This window comes from Giraffa tippelskirchi, chromosome 1 (assembly GCF_054371585.1).
Source record: "Giraffa tippelskirchi isolate mGirTip1 chromosome 1, T2T-mGirTip1v1.2.pri, whole genome shotgun sequence".
Taxonomy (NCBI): domain Eukaryota; kingdom Metazoa; phylum Chordata; class Mammalia; order Artiodactyla; family Giraffidae; genus Giraffa; species Giraffa tippelskirchi.
The window spans coordinates 186,600,489-186,614,980 of NC_137275.1; the positions used below are offsets into that span (position 1 = coordinate 186,600,489).

General features: G+C 37.5%; 1 protein-coding gene across 14 annotated transcripts in view; it reads left to right on the plus strand.

The window, feature by feature from the left end:
• PIWIL2 (piwi like RNA-mediated gene silencing 2) overlaps window positions 1–14,492 on the plus strand; it is a 73,132-nt gene that overhangs the window by 27,008 nt on the left and 31,632 nt on the right. For all 14 annotated transcript variants that reach the window (XR_014060533.1, XR_014060556.1, XR_014060553.1 and 11 more), the window contains 6 exons: window positions 6,161–6,349; window positions 6,947–7,031; window positions 7,742–7,831; window positions 9,310–9,450; window positions 12,122–12,235; window positions 13,229–13,417. Coding sequence is in view for 10 of the 14 variants with exons in the window: in XM_081513868.1 (XP_081369994.1) it covers window positions 6,161–6,349; window positions 6,947–7,031; window positions 7,742–7,831; window positions 9,310–9,450; window positions 12,122–12,235; window positions 13,229–13,417 (808 nt within the window). In the remaining 4 variants the exon portion in view is untranslated. The remainder of the gene's footprint in view (window positions 1–6,160; window positions 6,350–6,946; window positions 7,032–7,741; window positions 7,832–9,309; window positions 9,451–12,121; window positions 12,236–13,228; window positions 13,418–14,492) is intronic.

Genomic DNA, 14,492 nt, shown 5'->3' on the forward strand with positions numbered 1-14,492 from the left:
TTTAAGATCCTGTGTTTAATTTTAAGGCTTGCTAAGGGTTTTTAAAATTTTTTATTTTATATTGGAGTATAGTTTATTAACAATGTTGTGTTAATTTCAGGCAAACAGCAGAGTGATTCAGTTATACATGTAGCTACTCCTTTTCAATTTCTTTTCCCATTTAAGTTTATTACAGAATATCGTTATGGCTTTTAATTTGCATTTCCCTAGATGATGTTGAGCATCTTTTCCTGTGCTTATTTGCCATTCATTTATCTATTTTGATGAAATGTCTTCAAAGTTTTCACCAATGTTTTTGTTTTCTTTTCATGGAGCATGTAAGATTTCTGATGCGTGAGAAATATAAGCCGTTATCCAGATACATGATCTACAAACTTTTAGTCTGTGGCTTATGTTTTCATTTTTATTAATGGAGTCTTTTAAGGATCAAACATTTTTAATTTGACTAGTATTAGTTTTTTTTCTTTCATGGATTGTATTTTTGTTTTCAAATCTAATAAATTGTTCCCTAACTCAAAGTCATAAAGCTTTTCTGTGTTATTTTAGGAGGCATTATTGTTTTGCTGTTATGTTTAGGTCTGTGATCCAGTTTGAGTTAACTTTTGTGGACAGTATGAGGTAGTGGTCTAAATTCATTTTGTTGCATATAAGTCATAACACTGTTTCTTAAAAAAACACTGTCCTTTCTTGATTTAATTTGATACCTCTATCATAATAAACATGTAATAATAAACATAATAAACATGTTAACATAAGAATAAACATAAAAAACATTAAGACATAATAAACATGTAAGTTTATTACTCCCTTTCTTTCTCATATAATTTAAAGATGTAAACTTCCCTCTGACTACTGCATTAGCTATAACTCATGATTTTTTGATACTGGTTTTTTGCTTTCTTTCAGTTTGAGGTACTTCCTAATTTCTCTTATACTGCTTTCTTTGAATTATTTAGAGGTTGCAGTTTAATTTCCAGATATTTGGGTACTTCTATTCTGTTTTTGTTTTCTAGTCTTATTCTGATGTGTTTGGAGAACATACTTTGTATTACTTCAGGTGTTTTAATTTTATTGAGACTTGTTTTATGACCTTTAGTGTAGAATCTGTCCTGGGAGTTCCTTTTGTAGTTGAAAAGGGTATGCATTGTGCTGTTTTGGGGTGGACTGTTCTATGTACTCAGTTCAGTTGGTTTACTAATGTTGTTCAAGTCTTCTGTATCTTTCCTAATTTTCTCTTTCTGGTATCAAAGATAGGAATATTGAAATCTTTTCAAGTTGTTTAATTCTTTAAACTTTGTCAGTTTTTTCTTCAGATATTTGCCTTTGGCTACACATACATCTATACTTAACAATAAATGTACATATTTATAATCACTGTATCTTACTGATGAATTAACTCTTTTATCATTGTGAAATGTGCCTTTTCATCTTTAGTAATAATATCGCCTTAAAGTCTATTTTGTCTGATGTTAGTGTAGCCAATCTAGCTTTTTTATGGTTACTGTTTGGTATGTATTTTCTATTCTTCTATTTTCAACCTGTTTATGTCTTTGAATTATTAATAAAATGTATATCTTGTAGACAGCGTATATCTAGATTTTGGTTGTTTTACCCAGTCAGACAATCTGCTTTTGGATTGGCCTGTTTAATACATTTATATTGTTGGCTATATGTCTGCCATTTGCTATTTGTTTTCTGTATGCCTCATGTCTTTTTCCCCCCCTCCATTTTTTCTTTATTGCCTTCTTCTGTGTTAAATATTTTTCAGTGTACCATTTAAGTTCCTCTGTCAATTGTGTGTGTGTCTATGTGTATTTGTCTTAAGTATTTCAGTATCTTTCACGTATCACAATCTACTTTACATTAATGCATACTTAATTCCAGTAAAATATAGAAATTTTGCTCCAGCATAGTTCCATATTTCTCTTCTCTTTATGAATACATACCCAGAGACACAAACTGGATATATGTTATAAACCCAACAGTACAATATTTTAGTTATTGCTTTAAACAGTCTTACAATAAATAACCTTACAATTTTTTTAAGACATGAAGAAAAAGTATATTCATATAGTCACTTTATATTTACCTAAATATGTATCATTGCCAACATTCTTCCTTCCTGTGGCTCCAAGTTACCATCTGGTATTGTTTTCTTATGCTGAGGGATAAAAGATTTATCTTTTAGTATTTCCTGTAGAGCAGAGTCTTCCAGGAACATGATCTCTTAGTTTTTATTTACCTGGGAATGATTTTATCTTTCATTTTTTTAAAACAGGTTTATTGAGATTTAACTGTATACCATACAGTTGAGTCATTTAAAGGATAACATTAATGGCGTTTAGTATATTCATTATGCACCCATCACTACAATCAGTTTTAGAACATTTCCATTACAATCAAAAGAAACCCTTCACCCCTTATCCATTACCCACCCTACCCCCTATCAAATTCCTCTCCCTAGTTCTAGGCAACCACTAACCTACTTTCTGTGTCTGTAGATTTACCTGTTCTGGACATTTCATATATATATATGGAATCATGCAGTATATGGTCCTTTGTGACTTGCTTCTTCATTTTCACTTTTGAAAAGCAGTGTTGGAAATTCCCTGCCATTCCAGTGTTTAAAACTCCATGCTGTCACTGCCAAGGGCATAGGTTTGATCCCTGGTTGGGGAACTAAAATCCCAGAAGCTATGAGGCGCGGCTAAAAAGAAAAAGAAAAATGGTTTCCCAGGATACAGTTTTTTGCTAGACAGTTTTTTTTTATGCCCTTTGAACATGTCATTACACTGCCTTCTGGTCTCCATAGTTTGAGACAAAAAGTAGGTTTTTAACTATATTGTTGTTCTCCTGTATATGATGTGTCACTTTTCTCTTACCACTGTCAAGATATTCACTTTGGCTTTGGGTTTGTCCATGTGTAGGTGTGGTACTTACTGTGTTTATCATACTTGAGATTCATTGACGTTATGGATTTATAAGTTACGATTTTCATCAAATTTGGGAAATTTTAGACCACTGTTTCTTTTAATATTTGTTTTCACTCTCTTGTCCTCCTTCTGGTACTCTGATTTCTAGGTTGGGATCTTGATATTGTCTCACAGGATTTTGTGTCATTTGTGTTTAATATCTTTCTCTGTCTTCTTTGTATTGAGTAGTTTCTATTACTTTATGTTGTAGGCTATTTATCCTGCCATCTCAAATCTGCTGGTGAGTTCATCTTAATCAGTGTTTCATTTTTATTGTGGTTTCCAACTCTACAGTTTCTTCTCCCCTCTCCCCTCTGTCTCCTCTTCTCTCTTCCCCTTCTCTCTCTCTCTCCCTCTCTTCTTTATCCTTTTATGTGCTATTTATTTTATAGTTTCTATTTCTCTATTGAGAATATTCCTTATTTGTTGATTTGTCATCATGTTTTCTGTTAGTTGTCTGAACGTATTTTTATTAATTGAAGGGCTTTCCTGGTGGCTCAGATAATAAAGAATCTGCCTGCAATACAGGATACCCAAATTTGATCCCTGGGTTGGGAAAATCCCTTGGAGAAATGCATGGCAACCCACTCCAGTATTCTTGCCTGGAGAATCTCCATGGACAGAGGAACCCGGCAGGCTACAGTCCATAGGGTCACACAGAGAGTCGGACACGACTGAAGTGACTAAGCAGCAGCAGCATATTAATAGAAAAGAGTTGCTGACGTCTTCATACGGCCATAATGAGAAGTCTTTTTTTTAATTTTAATTTTTATTATTGAGGTATAATTAATATGCCATAAAATCAGCCCCTTTTAAGTGAATAATTCACTGGTTTTTCAGTTCAGTTCAGTTGCTCAGTCATGTCCGACTCATTGCAACCCCATAGACTGCAGCACGCCAGGCCTCCCTGTCCATCATCAACTCCCAGAGTCCACCCAAACCCATGTCTATTGAGTCGGTGATGCCATCCAACCATCTCATCCTCTGTTGTCCCCTTCTACTCCTGCCCTCAATCTTTCCCAGCATCAGGGTCTTTTCAGATGAATCAGCTCTTCGCATCAGGTGGCCAAAGTATTGGAGTTTCAGCTTCAACATCAGTCTTTCCAATGAACACTCAGGACTGATTTCCTTTAGGATGGACTGGTTGGATCTCCTTGCAATCCAAGGGACTCTCAAGAGTCTTATCCAACACCACAGTTCAAAAGCATCAATTCTTCAGCACTTAGCCTTCTTTATAGTCCAACTCTCACATCCATACATGACTACTGGAAAAGCCATAGCTTTGACTAGACGGACCTTTGTTGACAGAGTAACATCTCTGCTTTTTAATATGCTGTCTAGGTTGGTCATAACTTTCCTTCTAAGGAGTGACCGTCTTTTAATTTCATGGCTGCAGTCACCATCTGCAGTGATTTTGGAGCCCCCCCCAAAAAGTCACCCACTGTTTCCACCGTTTCCCCATCTATTTGCCATGTAGTGATGGGACTGGATGCCATGATCTTAGTTTTCTGAATGTTGAGCTTTAAGCCAACTTTTTCACTCTCCTCTTTCACTTTCACTTTCATCAAGAGGCTCTTTAGTTCTTCACTTTCTGCCATAAGGGTGGTATCATCTGCATATCTGAGGTTATTGATATTTCTCCCGGCAGTCTTGATTCTAGCTTGTGCTTCCTCCAGCCCAGCGTTTCTCATGATGTACTCTGCATTTAAGTTAAATAAGCACGGTGACAATATAAAGCCTTGACGTACTCCTTTTCCTGTTTGGAACCAGTCTGTTGTTCCATGTCCAGTTCTAACTGTTGCTTCCTGAAGGGCATACAGGTTTCTTAAGAGACAGGTCAGGTGGTCTGGTATTCACTTATAGGAAATCTGTCTCAAGGATACAGTTTTAAGTATAGAAGAATCTTTGTAAAAGATGTTCAGTCAGTTATTTGTAAGAGTGAAACAATAGAACTACTACTTAAAAAGTAAAAGACCAGTGAATTAATGTACCCTCCACTTAGTGAAATAGTGTTATGTAACCATTAACATCATTGAAGAGTTTAATTTAAAAATATTTTTTAAAAATAGTTGTATTGTTGAATAAAGCTATGTAAATAGGAAGCACAAATTCATGAAATGAGCTGTGGTAAAATCTCTAATCTTATTTCAAAACACAGTGTTATGCTCTAAGTGCTTTACATGAATAAAGGCACGGAGTTCTATCAGCAACAATGAGTTAGGCAGTTTGTTCTGACTCCGCTTTGACATAAGGAAACTGAAACACAAGGTTGAGTAACTTGCCCAAAGTCTCATATGCTGGTAAGTAGCAGAGCCAAGATTTGAACCGAGGTTTTGGCTCCAGGGTCTGTAGTCAGTGTGAACTATTTGAAGTTTCTGATGGTTTTTCATCACTTAACTGCAGCAAGTTTAGTAGGATACTAATCACCTAGAATGGTGATAGTTGTTCAAGGGGCTAAAAGGGAAAAGGGAGGGAGGAGTCTGGGCTTATTAGTAAATTGTAGGTGAATGAAACTCAACATGTTTCTCTTTCTGTAGCAGTCTGATGTGGTAATGTATGTTGTGAACCTCTAAGAAGGGGTTATCATATGCAGAATGGACTCAGTTTTTTTGATTGTAGAACCTTTTTCACCCCCTCAAGACTTCTCAAGGGACCAGTGTTCCTAAGGAGTATACTCTGGGTGACACTGGCCCACAGAAGAGTCCATGCTCTGATCCACAAGGAAATTAGTATCTGGTCCCTGTCTGTCTTCAGCCTCCACTGATCATCTTCATCTTCGATGACCTTTTTTCACCTCTTTGCCTCGCGAGTGTGGTCCTCCAATAGCTGTAATTTCTTCCTTCAGCTAGTGAGGGCAAATATAGTTTTAAGAATGTTCTGTTGTTCCTGTGTAGACTGCCTCCTAATAACGATGATACAGATTATTTTGATGATTAGAGTACCTTATTTTAAGGACTGTAGTGGATTTTATCAATTTTTAGTTGTTTTTATTTTTATCTTTTTACTCTTTTTGGGAGGCATTGTTGAAAAGAGATGAGAGTTCTGTCTTCTAAAAGAGACAGCTGGAGCCTTTTGGTGCTGAGTGTTGGCAGTTGGAACCCTCAAGTACTTACAGGCATCCCCTGTACCTTTCATGTTGCTCTGTGTATACTCCATATGATCCAGAGGTCTTTTGTCTCTTTCCCAAGGCACACCGTGTACTTGCAGAACAAAGAAAACTTCCAGGATGAGTGCACTAAGCTTCTGGTTGGCAATATTGTTATAACCCGATACAACAATCGTACCTATCGTATTGATGATGTGGATTGGAATAAGACTCCAAAAGATAGCTTCACCATGTCTGATGGGAAGGAGATTACATTCTTGGAATACTACAGGTAGAGGATGGAGACTGGGCTTGGGCCTGTGGGTCGGGGCGTGGTCTCTTGTTCTCCAGTAAGAGTGGCAGGACAGTAATTGGATTGGTAATGCACCCAAGATTGATGAGTTTGTTTGTGGGATTTGACCTGAATTTGCTACCCTTACAGTTTTATTTCCTTTAGTACTGCAAATTATTTCATAAATTAATCTCAGGGCTTTAAAATTATGTTTCCTTTTCTGTTTTGGTTCATAATCTGGTTGCAGAGATTAAATTCAAGTCATTAATCATTTGACTATCATTTTGCCTTTCTAGTTACCTAAGCCCTTTGGCCTGATGCAGTTTTTTATTTTTATTTTTTTGTTTGTTGGCCTGATTCCGTTTTTAAACAACTTCTTTCCTGAGCTGTTATCCTGCTTCCTCTCTATTTAATTGCAGCATTAACTTGAGCCTGCTTTTTCCAGTTATGAATGTACTCTGGTGAGTTTCTGATGGATCTTTGACAAGGGTATAACACAAATTGTATACCTCAGTCCTGGTTAACGCTCAGACTGTGTTGCAGTGAGAGTGGTGATGCTGCTACTGACAGTTTTTTCCTGCCTCTGTTCTGCTCTAGCAAAAACTATGGGATTACAGTAAAGGAAGAGGACCAGCCACTGCTGATCCACAGGCCCAGTGAGAGACAGAATAACCAAGGGATGGTGAGTGGTGGTGGTGGTGCATGTCAGGCTGATGCTTCCATCCAAATTCTCTACCCATCAGCCACTCTTCACCTTCTTCGTGGCTCTGGGAGCCATGAGGCTATGATTACGGTGTGGTTAGGGAAAGCTGTTCATTGTCTATCTGTCTCCTATAGCCAGAGGTACTCTTGAAGTCCCATTAGTGAGGAACTAAACAGCCAAAGAATGAGTTAGGTTAAGGAATAAGGAGAACTGACTGCTAAAGAAGATTGAAACACCAGGTCCATTAGGGAAGCTGGAGACATTTTAACAGGGTTAGTGACCAGGGAAAAGTACCTTGGCACCTAATTCCTCTATCTTGAGTGGAGACTGAAGATCAAAATAGGTTAAGATGAGACAGAGGCACCAGCTTGATAGGATATATTGTGTGATATCTACCTACTTACTTGGAGGCCCAAGTGAAAAAATAGTTTTAGTTTTTCTAGTTTTCCCTCTGCTTTTCACAATTTGAATATTTTTCTCTTTATCTAGTGCAATAGCCAATTGTGACCCAAGCGAGAAAAGGATAAAACATTGGTTGTGTTTTCTGCCCTCTTCTCTGTGGTCTTGTGTTCCTAAGAGTGCCTGTTATACCCCTGTGGGACCAGTTTGAGCCTGACAAGGTCTTATACCAGTCAGAGGAACAGGATCCTCTTTGACTGCCTTGCTTTCCCTCTGTTCTCTCCTGTAAGTTGCTAAAAAGCGAAATCCTGCTGCTCCCTGAGCTTTCCTTCATGACTGGAATCCCTGAGAAGATGAAGAAGGACTTCAGAGCCATGAAGGTGAGAAGGGCCTGCTTTGAACCCAAGACCATTTTGATAGAGATATGGCTTGCATTGGGCCAGATTTGCATCGTCCGCTGGGCAGGTTCATTTTTCCTCTCCATAAGCATGATCCGTGTCTCTTCCCACACACTGTGAAAGAGCTGATCAGAGCTTTCTTTGAAATGTTGTTACAACAGTAGAACGACAGGATTATAAGGTAAAAGGATACAAATAGTTCTAGCATCATCCTCGCCAATCCGATGGATGACTGTAGGCTGATCATGTGACCATAAATGACGTTCTTTGAGAGCACTGAATTTTTCTAACGTTTCTGTAAGCCTTCAGTTTATTTGAAGGGATGGAGGAGATAATGTAGCAAAAAGTCAGCAAGTTGGAGGAGGAAGTTAGAGGATAGAAGTTCATGCTGTGCTACTTGGGTGTCCTGGAGGTCTCACGTAGGGCACAGCGTCCTGGAAGTAGCTGGGAGGCAGAGGTGTGTGCAGCAGCGTGGGTCCGGGCCCTGAGGGCTCCACCTCCATGTCTGCTTGGGTCTTTCCACCCGCATGCTGCTCTGCCGCCTCTGTCTCAGTCCTTGTCTGTCCCAGTTTTGGACCCCTGGGCTTGTCTCAGATGCCATGAATTGTTTTTAGTAACATCATAAAGAGCTAAAGTGAATTCCTATAAGAGAATTCTTTCATGTTTACCTTCTGATACTTCTGCTTTCAGTATGTAGGTCAAGGCTCTTCCTTATAACTCCCAATTACCTAATGACTTTATGATCACAGAGCTATCTGTAGAGCCTCACAGACTCACTGCCCTAATGACTGCCACGCAGGGAGCAACAGCCACGCAGTTCATTAGTTCCAGAAGCTAAAGAAAGAACTCACTTACATGATTCTAAATCTTCATCCCATTAGATGTTCATTCAACAATAAATGTTTAGAAAAACCTATTATGGGTCACACCCTGGACCAAACAGGTGTTTTATAGTGACATTAAGTGACTAGTATCATATGATATGAAGTATAAGACTAGATGCATTTTGTGTTTGCCTGCGTTTTATGTATGCCTGGCATAGGGGATTTTTCTGCCCCGATGTTAAATAGGTATAGTCAAGTCCCCTTACGTGGCTTTGAGAAAGAGAATAAGATTTAGATGTCATGAGAAAGAAACAGTGACAATTTTAAATACTTTAAGTATGTGTGTGTATGTATATGTGTAACTGAATCACTTTGCTCTACAGCAGAAATTAACACAACATTGTAAATCAACTACACTTCAATTTTAAAAAATTCTTACTTTTATGGCTAAAATTTTAACCTTATACTTCATTCACTTTCATGAGCTATTATAATAAAGTCCTTGGAGACACTTTAAAATTTCTACAGATTTCAGTTGGAAAAGGGTTTTTCTATGGAAATGTTTTCTACATTGGGGTTCTTTAATCTCATACTGGAGAAGTAATAGCTTAGTATCTCCATTTTGATTCTATTCAGGATTTGACCCAGAAGATCAACCTGAGCCCCAAACAGCACCATAGTGCTTTGGAATGCTTGCTACAGAGAATTTCGAAAAATGAGACAGCTAACAGTGAACTGACACGTTGGGGACTCTATCTGCAGAAGGATGTACATAAGGTAAACTGGAAGATATGATGGTAGGAAATAGATTAACAAAGAATTTAAAGCTTTCTGAGACTAGATGATAACTTCCTATCTTGTCTTTATTTTACGGTTTTTGCTTATTATTATACTTTTTATTGGATCCTAGTCATAATATTTGAATTTCCTTGACTTAATTTGCTATTAGCTCTTACAGATTTTCTTCTGTATTTCACAGGATCTGAGTTGTTAATTTCCAGTCAAGCAAAAGGAATATTGACCCTCAAAATTTACCTCATTTTTAGTTCTCCAGCCCAAATTATTCTTAAAGTTCTATGTCTTTTTTTTCCCCCCTCTGCAAGTTTTTCTTTTTCTCTCCCAATGATTAACTTGTGTTTCTTTGAATATACTACTATTGTTGTTTCCATAGGCATAAAGTCTCAGACTTGTACATTTTAATTTTCACATGGCCCTTTCTGCCTGCAGTTTGCCTGAATCCACTCCATTGTATTTTATGCAGCGTGAGCCATAGTGCGGAGGCAGCAAGAGGTGGTGAAGTCCTTGGCTTTGAACCTCAGTTCTGCCTCTTGCCGTTACTTGAAACAAATTGCTTAGCGTCTCATAGTTTTTTTATATGTTAAATGAAGATGATATTGAGTTAACAGAATTACATGGTAAAATCGTTAGCATAATATTTGACACATAGCACGTGTTCAGTAAATACTAGCTTTTATTATTTTTTTACTTTTCTTTCTAGGTTATACCTAAAATACTAATAACTATTCTATCTTATCTTTTGTTCTCTTTCACTCTGAATTGACTCCTTGTTAAAAAAAATTTTTTTTAATATTTATTTTATTTTTTGGCTGTGGTGGATCTTCGTTGCTGCGTTCAGGCTTTCCCTAGTTGCAGCGAGTGGGGGCTGCTCTTCATTGTGGTGCGCAGGCTTCTCATTACAGTGGCTTCTCGTTGCAGAGCATGGGCTCTAGAGCATGCAGGCTTCAGTACTTGCAGCAAATGGGCTCGGTAGTTGTGCACAGGCTTGGATACCCCCAGGCATGTGGGATCTTCCCAGACCAGGGATCAAACCAGTGTCCCTTGCGTTGCCAGGCAGATTCTTAACCATTGGACCACCAAGGAAGTCCCGAAATTGTTTTTCTTTTTTTTTTAACAAAAGTAGTGGAAAGTCAGTAAGTCAGTATGTGGGTATCATAGAAAATGTAAAGAAGGAAATAAAAACATCAGTAGTTTCATCACCCAAGGATAATATCATGGTGATTTACTTTAGGCACATAAAAAAAGATAGTATTATTTTCAGTATGTTTTGTTTCCATAAACTGTTTTTCCTGTGAGAGTGAATCTTTTCATATAAAATTGTGCTTATACTATATATGGTTTTGCGTCTTCTTTTTCATGTATTGTTGTATCTTGAACATGTGTTCATGTTATTAAATATTATTTGAAGATGTAGAAAACTTAAAGCCAAAGAAGAAAAATGTTTATCCATAGTCATGCTATATTAGAATACCTATAAACACTGTTACCATTTTGGTATATAACCTTTAGTTTTTTTGGTTTATGTGTATGTGCATGCACATACGGTATGCGGTATGTATTTAAATGGTTTCCCCTTTTTTATTCAGCTTATTTGTAATGTTTTTTCATGTCATTTAATATTTTTCTGAATATTTTAATGGATAACAGATAATTCATTTTACTAATAATTTCTTTTACAGTCAAATTGAATTTAGCATTTTCCTATGAAAATGAATCTGTGAACATCCTTATAATTACATCTTTGCACATGATGTTTATTTTCATAGATTTATGGAAGTGAAATTGCTAGATCAGTGGACATACATATTTATGTTTCCAGTACTTTTTGTTATTTTGCCCTCCAGAAAGTTTCAGCAGTTTTTTACTTTCATAAGCAAAGATGAGTCTGGTTGTTCAGTCACTGAGTTGTATCTGACTCTTTCATGACCCTATGAACTGTAGCCCTCCAGTCTCCTCTGTCCATGGTATTTCCCAGGCAAGAATCCTGGAGTGGGTTGCCATTTCTTTTTCCAGGGGATCTTCTTGACTCATTCTTCACTTCAGGTTTTATAATACATACATTGTTGTTTACATTTTGCAAAAACAGGATTATGTTAAGTGCACTTAGAAAGTGATTGTAGTGGTCATAAAATATCCATCGTATAGATATATCATCAACTTAGTTATCTTCTTACTTTTGAATATTTAGATCTGATTTATTTATTATTCTTCACTTTAATTTGGTCTTTCATCATAAGAATTTTTTTCCTGTTTTTCTTTTGTATAAAGTATAATAGTAGTTTATGTTGTCTTATTACAGCGTTTTCTCTTTAATTTTCTACTTAAATTTTTCTAAATATTATTTTCCTATTCACCTTGAATTTATAGGCATTTTACTTTCATTCTATGGTTCTAAAGACACAGTGTTTTCTGATCTAATTCTTGGGGACCATGTTGGGAGCTTCAATAATTAAAGGGCAGTGCCTATCAAAACTGTGTGTGTTCAGAGTTTTATTGACATGGATTCTTGACTGCTAACAGTTGCATTTTTCTACTGTTTTCAGAAGTTATGACAGGAACAGGTGTATATAGTAGAGTAGACCAGGCCTCTGAACATATTAACTAATGTTTGCAGATGGTTCATGTCATAGGTGCTTTATTTTCTGTTTAGATTGAAGGACGTGTTCTGCCAATGGAAAGAATTAACTTAAGAAATATGTCATTTATCACATCTCCGGAACTAAACTGGATTAAGGAAGTAACCAGAGACCTTTCTATCTTGACTGTAAGTGATTCGTGAGGTGGTAAAGAGAGGGCCAGTATTCCTAGAAGTGTGAGGAAGCAGAAATTATTTAGTGTCCTCTTTTTGAGAGGAAGTACCAACTGAATTCCCATCCAGAATTACTTACTAAACTAAGGTCCTTCAAACAAGAGCAAATTGATTAGTTGTTAGAGGCAAGCCCTTTGCTTGACCATAGATTCAGGACAAAGAAATAAATTGCTGTGGTAATTCATACAGTGCCAGCCTATTGCCAACTGTCTCTTTGTTCTTCCTTCTTCCTTTCTCTTTCCTTCCTCTTTTCCCCTACAGTTTCCATGAAAGAAGTAAAATTATAAGTTTCCCACCAAGGCAACTAAAGAAAAAAATGGTATATAATTACTTCAGAATCTTTTTTGCTAACCTGGTTGCTATGGCCATGCATAAAGTATACACATTTTGTTTCTAAAATGTTTTTTGGAAATATATTTAAAGAAAAGGTACACTTACGTATATAGTTTTGATTAAGTTTCACAAATTGAGTAATCGATACTGAGGGTTAAGAAACAGAACTTTACCAGTGCCCCAGAAGCTCCCCTCCATGATCCTAATTAATACTACCTGTCACCCTTGCACAGTCCCAAAATGGCCACTGTTCTGACCTCTAACAGCACTGAATTTTTTAAAGCTGTGTTTGTACATAACATATACATGAAACCATACCATATGTGTTCTTTCAGGTCTGCCTTCCTTTCTTCAACCTTGCTTGATGAGTTTCTCTATATCATTAAGTATAGTTATAGAGCTTCCATTCTCATTGCTGCATAGTATTCCATTGTGAGCCTGCCACAATATACTTATCACACACATCTACATTAGTAATTGGCATTAGATAAGACAGGACTGAAGCAGAAAGAGTGAAAAGCAGTTTGTTCTTTGGAGTAACATCTCCTGAAATGATGTTGGAGTGTTGGAGATGTCATGGGAAGTACTAAAAAAATAGCTTGTGGTTGTTCCTAGGTCCCCATGCATTTCTGGGCACTGTTTTACCCAAAGAGAGCAATGGATCAAGCCCGAGAGCTGGTGAACATGCTGGAGAAGATAGCCGGCCCCATTGGCATGCATATGAGCCCACCAGCCTGGGTGGAACTGAAGGATGATCGCATAGAGACCTATGTCAGAACCATTCAATCCATGCTGGGGGCTGAGGTATAAATTAACTTGAGTAAATTTTCTGGATGCCCATTTTGAAATACTTGAATACTTGATTTTATAGTACCTTGGTTGTTGGTCTGCTGTTGATGGTGTCCAGGAACCTGTGTCTTACTCATATGCACATGAAACTGAATTAACAGAGTAGTCTTTGTGCCCTTTGGCTGGGTTTGCTTCTCTCCTGTGTTGGCACTCTCACTCACTCTAGTGTTCTGTTCCTCATGTAATCGGCCAAGAGAATAGCTGACTTAACTTCAGTTTGTTATCTTTATAGAACATGTTGTGCTCCGAAAGCAGTTTCCTGGGCCAGGTGCTGTCTCACACGATTCACTACTGAGCTGTCACAGTCTGGTCTGGCTTAAGATTCAAATTGCTCCGGTGATGAACTTGGCAGGGGGCCCATCAGCTTGTTCCTGATAGCCGAACGGTACCACTAGAGCTGAGCAGGTCATAGTATTCACAGCTTAGTAGTTCAGGCCTACAGTTCTTATCTGTACATAAAACAGAGGAAGAAGATTAAGGAGGGAGCAAAAGCAGGCAAAAAATTTTGGAGATAATTAGTCCTTGAATTGAAGAGTCAGTTCACGTGAGATCAATATTAGAATTAGGTTATGTTCGCATCATGACTTTCTCTTGATGCACCACTCTGGGTATATCATCTGTAGCAGCACACTCATGTTCTCCCTTTCTTTGTATTTTCTTGCTGACTTTCTATGCCTTCTTACTCTGCAGTGGCCTCCCCTGAGCCTGATAAATTCTGCCCTGCTTTCAAAAGAAAAGTCCAGCTTAGTACCTCAGCTCCCCCATCTCATGACTTGGCATGTTCCTTTTACGAGAGTGCACTGCCAACAATCTTCATGGATATTGACATGGATATGAGTTACATTCCTAATGTAACGTGGTCTTACTTGGTCATATTGGTCTTACTATCTGTCATCTTTAGGGCATTCTGTTTCATTATTCTCTTTGTTTCAGGGCCATAAACTCAGATGTCTGCCGGAGTGAAGTGAGCCAGGAGGGGACTCTAGTGAATAAAAAGAGTAAACCCCATGAATAGAGATAACAGCCCAGC